Here is a 7,469-nt window from a genome sequence, read left to right on the forward strand (position 1 = left end):
GCACATCTCTTGTGAGGATGGAGACGGTCTGAACTGCCAGGGAGCTGACCGAGAGTTCCGTGTCCTTCCCCAAGGGCAGGAGGGCTGCAACGAAAGGAAGCGAAGCGGACGTGAACCCCCACTGCCTGCAGAGACCCCCAGGAGTCCCCTCCAGCCCATGCCAGCCCCACCCATCTCTTTCCCTGGCCAGGAGGAGCAGGTGGGACAAACAGACCAGCTGGAAGCTGCTGCTCAGGAATGCCCCATGTGCCCCTGACACATTCCTCTGCCCCTGGAGCGTTGCCCTGGCGCGGGGCCAGCCATGGCAGCACCCTGCCCCGGCTCTGTCCCCTGCCCCGCCAGCCCCGGCCAGCACAGCACCGCCCCTACTCACCGTTGCAGATATCCCAGAGCTTCTCCGAGCTTCGGTTCCTCAGGTGCCGCGCGGCAAGCCCTACGCACAGAGCTCCTGTCAGACCTCCTGCTCCCCAGCACGCTCCCAGCAGCACGGCCCCCGGCCCTGCCAGACTGGCTGCACCCCCTCCTCCCCCTCAGCAGGGCGGACCCCAGGGAAGGACAGTACGCGAGGGCGGTGGGACTGAGCAAGGCTCCCAGCGAGCCCACCTGCGTGGCGGGCCCTGCACGGGGCAGCCGGGGCTCTGGCAGCCACAGGGCTGTCCCTTGCTGCCGGTGCAGTGGAGGGGACCGGGGCCAGGCTGCCAGAAGAGGGACCCCAGGGGCTGTGGCTCACCGATGAACCTGATGGCCGCCACTCGCAGGGTGGCCTGAGCGTCCTTCAGGTACGGCAGGCTCTGACACAGATATTCTTCCACCCTGCTCCTGTTGTGCAGTAGCTGGAGAGAGCACAAGGGCACGTGGCTCATACAGACCCTCCCCAGCCATCCGGACCAGTCCCTCCTACCGGTGCCCTCCCTCCCTCCCTCCCAGGCAGGAGCCCTGTGGGGCTGAGGTTCAGAGCGAGCCGCAGGCACAGGGGGCCTGGGGGTGCTGCGACCCCTCTGTCCCAGTGCCAGGGCTTACATGTGCCAGGGTCTTGTTCAGCACCCTGGGGGCAGGGAGGGGAGAAGGGCCTGGAGAAGAGCCCTTGGGGGCTGCGTGCTTGAGGGCAAGGAAGGAGGATGCAGCTCCAGGCTCTGGGCTCCAGGCTGGAGCAGGGCAGGCGAGGCACAGCTGCACAGCCCTCCCCACGGGCACGTGGGGCCCGGCCGTGGGGCTTGGGGGTTGTCCTCACCAAGCACTCTCCAATCAGGTGTGTCTGACGCGTCTCGGCCAGGTAGCTGAGCTTCCTCCATCCCAGGAACTTTGCACAGGCGAGGAGGGTGTTCCCAGAGGCCTGCAGAGAAGCAGAGGCTGGGAGATGGCACCACAGCCCAGGGAAGCAGCCCTGGCATCCTCCTCCTCTTGGCCAGGCTCCGAGCTGTTCCCAGCCCCTTATGGGAAGAGGCAGCAGGGGACAGAGTCTGAACTGGGTTCAGTGCCCAGGGCAGGGACACGGGGCAGCCACCACCTCAGGTATCTCCTGCTGCCGGCCAACAGAACAGAGATCCTCAAGAGCTGCTGAGCTGCTGCCAGGGATGGGGGCAGGCCGAAGGGCAAAGGAGGTGTGGGCCCACAGCTGTAGGCAGCGAGGGCTGGAGCCCCAGAGACACTGGGGCAGGATGGAGCCAGCAGCACGTCCCAGGAGCATCCCCCAGCAGGACGCTTGGCTCCCCAGCCGGGGCTGCCCCAGCTCCTCCACACCCAGGCTCCGGGTGAGCAGAGCTTTGATCCCGGGATGCAGGGCCAGTCCCCTTCTGGCTGCACCTCCCTTCCCACCATTCTCCCTGCCCCAGGCTGGTGACACACATTCCCAGACTCTGACGTCCAGCAGCCCTCGCCCCTTATGCCAGGCCAGCGTCGGCACGCCCTTCCCGGCGTCTCCAGTGGGTCGCTGGTCACTCACCTTCGCCACGCTCTCGATCTGGTCGTTCATGTGGAGAAAGAGCGGGAGCAGGACCCTCTGCACTTTCTTCTTCATCTTTTTCACGTTTCTCCCCACCACAGTCTTCATCACGTCTTGGAAGAAGCTGATGGAGAGCTCCCGCACCTGGCTGGACACCTGGTGGTGAGGAGGACAGGGGGACTTGAGCAACAGCCGCTCCCTGCCCACAGTGAGCAAGGGCATCAGCGTGTCTGATGTGAGGGGGGCTGCTCGGGGGTCGGATCCTGAACACAGGGGCTGTGGGCCAGATCTGCAGCTGTGGCTGAACAGCCCCAAAGCCCTGAAAGGCCATGCAAGAGGAGTGAGGAGGGGAGCCCTGCCCAAGTGCTGCCCACAGGGCTGGGCTGAAGGGCAGCTGTCTTTGCAGGGTGCCCATCTGTAGGGCTCAGGCTCCCACAGCAGCCTTACATCATCAAAGAGGGGCAGGAGCTTCTCCGCCAGCTGCAGAGCGATGACGCTGGCCTCCTCCCTCTTCATGTGACCCATCATGTTCCTGAGCAGTACCAGGGCCTTCATCCTGACATCAGTGTTGGCATCCTGCAGGGTCTCCATGATGTCTGGCAGCAGGACCGGTATTTTTCTTGCCTGTACGGAACACACAGTTTCCTTATTGTGAAGCAGGGAACGAGCACCCTGGCAAAAACGCGCCGGCTGCTGAGCACCAGCCTCCCGCCCGGCTTCCCAGCAGGTGGCCCAGGAGTCACTGCAGCAGCCTCCTGGCAGGCAGTGGCCACTGATGGGGATGCGGGGAGAGCCCGAGGAAGGGAAGGGAGTGCAGGAGAGCAGTGTCCCCTGCTCAGCCACCCCCTGAAACCGACCGGCCTGAAGGGGGCAGGTGGATTGGCAAGCCTCTGTGCCTGGAGGGCTCCCCAGGCACCCACCAGGCCCCTCCATAGCAGGGAGGGTGATTGGAGCCCTCACCCCGCCTCCTGCCTCCCAGCCAAGGCCAAGCCACCACATTACCCCCTGCCCCAGGCCCCGGCTGCCAACATGGCTCCGCTTGACTACACCCTGCTCACCGTCTCGGGTGTCTCTGAAAGCGTGATGAGGCCCCTCAGCACCAGCGAGAGCATCACCGGGCTTGGATGCCTCAGGTACCTCTGGGCTTTGTACAGGGCAGCAAACTCCTCTGTTCCAACGTCGGCGCAGAGCAGCAGCTAAAACGAAGACAGCAGTGAGAGACCAGCAGAGCCCGCAGGGCTCCCTCCACCGCGCTGGCACAAAGGGGGCACGACACGTGGGCGGTGGTAAGTGTCTCCTCTCCCCAGACTTGAAGCCCCCTCAGCCTGCGCAGAGGCCATGCCTCTGCCCCAGGCCCAGCAACTGGCCAGACTCGGGCTTCTGCTCCTTTCTCTGCCCCTGCCCCGGGTTTCCAGGCTGCAGAGCAGGGCAGGGGGATGCAGGCAGGGGGATGCAGGCAGCGGGATGCAGGCAGGGGGATGCAGGCAGGGGGGAAGCAGGGTGCTGCCCGGGCAGGGGCAGGCTTTGTGTTTTTTCACCGGGGCCAAAACAGCACAGGGGGGCCCCAAGTGTCTGGCACGGGGTCTGGCTGGTGCTGGGCAGGTCCCTGCTGACCCTCCGGGGCTGTGTCCATATGTACTGGAGGAGGTGGCCATTTGGAGGCAGACGGAAGGGGAGGGGGCCGTGCCTGTTTCCCTGGGGAGGCAGGCACAGCCCTGAAGGTCACTCACAGCCAAGGGATAGATGCAGGCGTCCTCCGCGGCACAGCTGAACACCTTGCGCAGCCGCTGGTCCTGGAGCACGCTGAGCAGCTCCGTCAAGACACTCCACAAAGCCCAAGGCACAGAGATCATCACCTCCCACATGGCCAGGGCAGCGCTGCAGACCCAGAGCGCTCGGTCAGCAGGGCTGCCTCGGCCACTGCACCGTGCCCAGGCCAGCCTCTCCGGACCCAGGCGGTGCTGCAGCCCTGGCCCTGCCCACCCCCCTCACTTGGGGTGCCCGGGGACCCTGCCCGCTTAGGCAGGAGGGGGCTGAGGTGGTGTTCCCCATGGGGCAGGGAGGAGCGTGGTGGCGGGACTCTGGCTTGGCCAGCTTTGGCTGCTGCGGGCCTGGCTGACCCACCGGGGCTGGGAAGCGTGGTGGGATGGAGGGCCCTGCTCCTTGGGGATGTCCTGCAGTTTTCCGTGGGCCTGGCAGCCAGAGCATCTCTGGGCCCCTATCCTGACAGGGAGCAAGCCCTCAAGGCTGTCAGGGCCGGTACCTGTCGCATGTTGGAGAGATCTTCAACAGGCTCCTGACCACTTCCCTGGGGCACCGCTTGGTCAGCAGGAGAAGGAATGAATCCAGGCTGTGCCGGGCTGGCTCCATGCGGATGTGCTCCATGTTTTTGTGGGTGTACCTCACAATCTTTGGCACCTGGAGGGGACACAGTGAGGATGGTGCTGCCACTGGAGTGCAGCCATTTCCCAAGCTGCCACCGAAACTGCTGCCCTTCCCATCCCTCTCTGCTGCCTTGAAATGGCTTCAGGTGCCCGAGAGAGCTGGGTTAGGGAAGGAGGGAAGAACAAGGGCTGACAGGGCTCACGGGCAGGGCAATCCAGCCGCAGGGCACTTACATCCGTCAGCCAGGAGGCAGGGTCTCTCATGGCCATATCCAGGATGTTGCTGCCCAGCTGCCTGTCGTAGATGTCGTCTGCTGTCAAGGCCTCAATGGCCACGAGGAGAATGTCTGTCATCTGAGAAGGCTGGAGGTATTCTCCAAACACCTACGGGAGGAAGGAGGGGAGCAAAGACATGTCACGCCGAGCACCCTGATGGTGCTTCTTGGCTGAGCACCGCCAGCAGCTCTGGCAAGAGGTGCCCGGCAGTGCTGTCAGCAGTGCCCGCAGGACAGCTGGAAGCAGGGGCTGCAGTCTCTGCAGGGCAGAGGGTGAGAGCAGAGGGTCCCCAGGGTGAGGGAGGAGGGTTGGCATCATGGGCGCCGTGTGCTTGCCCTAGAGAGAACCAGGGCTGGCTGGTGGCCAGAAGGGCTGGAGCTGCTGCTGGGACACTGGAGTGCCACCCTCGCCTAGTCCCTGCTCGGGGACAGCAGGAACCCTCTCAGCAGGGACAGTAAGGCCATGCCAACCCCACTGATTCTGGGTCCCTTTGCTCACACAAGCCTCCTGCGGATGCCAGGGACAAGAGTCCCAGCAAGGGGGGAGCTCATTACCGTGGTCATGTCGCTGCTGTCGAGCGAAGAAAGCAACCAGGTGCTCTCAGAATCCCATCCCAGTTGGAGCTCCGGATGCTCTGGATTCTCCTCTGGCAGCGTCTCGCCTACGTGGAGGGGAAACACAGGAGAGTCGGTAGGACAAAGCATCTTTGCCAACAAGCTTCCCAATCGGTGACAAGATCTTTACCCTCGGCATGGCTGAGGAGGGAGGCTGTGCTGGGGACGGCTCCAGCCCCGAGCAGCCTTGGCGTTCAGGCATCACTGTGTCCCTGCCCGTGGGACTCCTGCTGCCAGCGTGCCGAGGAAATGGGGTCCCGGCGTTGAGCCGGTCGTGCTCGCTGGCCCCGGCTCTGCCAGTCCCGGGGGGCCCCTCACTCACCGGTCTGCAGCGGCTGGACCGTGGACACCTCGTAGGGCTCTGGTGGAGAGCGGCTCTCCTGGGGAGCCCCCACCTCTTCCCAGGCCACCCTGGGGTGGCTGGGGGGTCTCTCCGCCATCCTGCGAAATGGAGGAAAGTTTTGGGGGGAGGGGAGGGGGGGGGCAGCTTAAGGGCAACACCTCGGCAGCACGAGGCTGCCAGGGGCGGCAGGGAAAGACGTGGGCTGCGCTCGGGGTCTCCTCGCCAGCTCCGTGCTCCCGCCCTGTCCCGTCGCTGTCTTGTCAGACACTGCAGGGCCACGGCCCTGCTGGCTATATATGGTGCCGTGGGGTGTCACAGAGGGGGGGTCACAAGGGACCCCACTGTGACCCGCCGCCTGGGCTGGAAGGGGCAGGGAGTCCACTTGCAGGGGGTAGGGAGCCAGCTCACCATTGGCCCATGGGTCCTCTCGGGGTGCCCCCAGGCCCCCATCTGCTTTTATGTCCCCTCAGGACCTTCCTGTACCCTTTGGCTCATCCCAGAGCCCTGTGTTCACACGCCCCAGGCCTGGCCCCAGGACCTCCCTGGGAGACCTCTGCTTCTCCCCCTCCGTGTCGTGCTCTCTTCACATCTCCGCAGTTTCTGGCATCTCACAGTTACGTCCTTTCCCCCACTCTGAAAATCTCTCTCAGCACCAGGAAGCAGAAGATGTTTACGCCTGCTCCTCTCCTCCAATCCCTGCTTGGGGATACAGTTGTCGATGGGACTCTTACAGTGTGTAGCGCGTACCAGATACTGTCAGAAGAGGAAGCCTGAAAGAAATAGTCTCTCTATGCTGCCTTAACATCTTTAATCAAGGCCCTCACCCACAGCCTGAGAGACGGAGAACTTGAGGAGTCATTCAGAAAAGTCTTCTCTAAACACATGGACCTCACTGGGATCCAAACCTGCCCGACTGATGTGAACAGCTTCTAAGCTGCTCCTTATTTGTGCCTTTAGAGATTTCTCGAGGTTTCTAAGGTGCGCAGTGGAGACGATAGACATTTTTTGATGGTGCCTGCCGTCTCATTGCTTACAGAAGCTCTCGTTCACTTTTGTCTTCATCAACCCTGGCTTGAGGTGCAACTCACCGCTTTAGAAAGTGAGAAGCTGTTGGAGATGGCAGGCCGTGAAAGGAGAAACCTAGTTGGCCTGGGGTGAAACTGGTGAGAATATAAAGGGAAAACGTGCCAGCCAAAAGCTCAGAAAGTAGAGCGTCAGGATAGAAGGGGAAAAGGGGGAGTAGAAGGTGCGGCTGAAAAATGAGGCGGGGACGCCTGGGGGCCCCAGTCCAGCAGCCCTGTGTACCTGCTCTGTGCAGCCTGCAGCAGGAGAAGAAACCTGTTGCCCTGACTGTACCGCCTGTGTTTGACTGGCTGCCGTAGTCAGGAAGAGATGGAGCGCTCCCCGACATCAGCGAAGGGGCACCCTGGTGTGCTGGTTTTGGCTGGGATAGAGTTAATGTTCCTCAGAGTAGCTAGTACGGGGCTATGGATGTCTGGGGAGCCTCGGCGTCTCACACAGCACTACAGGCCTGTATGTGGCCATTAGCTGAGCGGCTGCCCTGAATTCGGTTAGGCTGCGTGGGGACGTGTGAGACAGCTATTGTTACAGACAAGGGACAGCCAGTAAATACAGCTAAGGGAGGGGAGAAAGAGAAAGCCTTCACTCTCCCTCGGGCACATGACTCCATTTGGTCAGCTGAACACCTCCTTAGGCGGCCCTGAACAGCGTGAGGAGGGACAGGTGGTGATGTCCTACATGTGGGCATCTGCCGTCATTTCAGCTGGCATCCTCACCAGGCTGCAGGGTGATGCCCCCAGGTGTTTCCCACTCTCTCAGTCCTGCTCCACTCTCGTGGACTACCTCTGGCACCTCCAGTGTCACCAGGTGTTTGTGTGTGAACTCCTGCT

At 62.8% G+C, this 7,469-nt stretch overlaps 1 protein-coding gene across 1 annotated transcript; it reads right to left on the reverse strand.

The window, feature by feature from the left end:
• Positions 1–412: 412 nt before the first annotated feature.
• Positions 413–2,533, reverse strand: MROH7 (maestro heat like repeat family member 7). The gene is made up of 6 exons (XM_076363971.1): positions 2,486–2,533; positions 1,943–2,098; positions 1,232–1,333; positions 727–833; positions 686–695; positions 413–433 (listed from the first exon to the last, which is right to left on the reverse strand). The coding sequence occupies exons 1-6, from the start codon at positions 2,531–2,533 to the stop codon at positions 413–415; spliced, it is 444 nt and encodes a 147-aa protein (XP_076220086.1).
• Positions 2,534–7,469: the final 4,936 nt, after the last annotated feature.

The sequence above is a fragment of the Aptenodytes patagonicus genome, unplaced genomic scaffold, assembly GCF_965638725.1.
Source record: "Aptenodytes patagonicus unplaced genomic scaffold, bAptPat1.pri.cur scaffold_362, whole genome shotgun sequence".
In the NCBI taxonomy this organism is placed as follows: Eukaryota; Metazoa; Chordata; class Aves; order Sphenisciformes; family Spheniscidae; genus Aptenodytes; species Aptenodytes patagonicus.

Bases quoted from the DNA above. Each gene is read 5' to 3' on its own strand.
- MROH7 (XM_076363971.1), bottom strand. From the start codon at position 2,533: ATGGAGACCCTGCAGGATGCCAACACTGATGTCAGGATGAAGGCCCTG. The intron at 1,334-1,942 runs GTGAGTGACCAG...GCTTCTCTGCAG, and splicing joins AGATCGAGAGCGTGGCGAAG to GCCTCTGGGAACACCCTCCT. The intron at 834-1,231 runs GTGAGGACAACC...TGCTCTCTCCAG, and splicing joins ACCTGATTGGAGAGTGCTTG to CTACTGCACAACAGGAGCAG.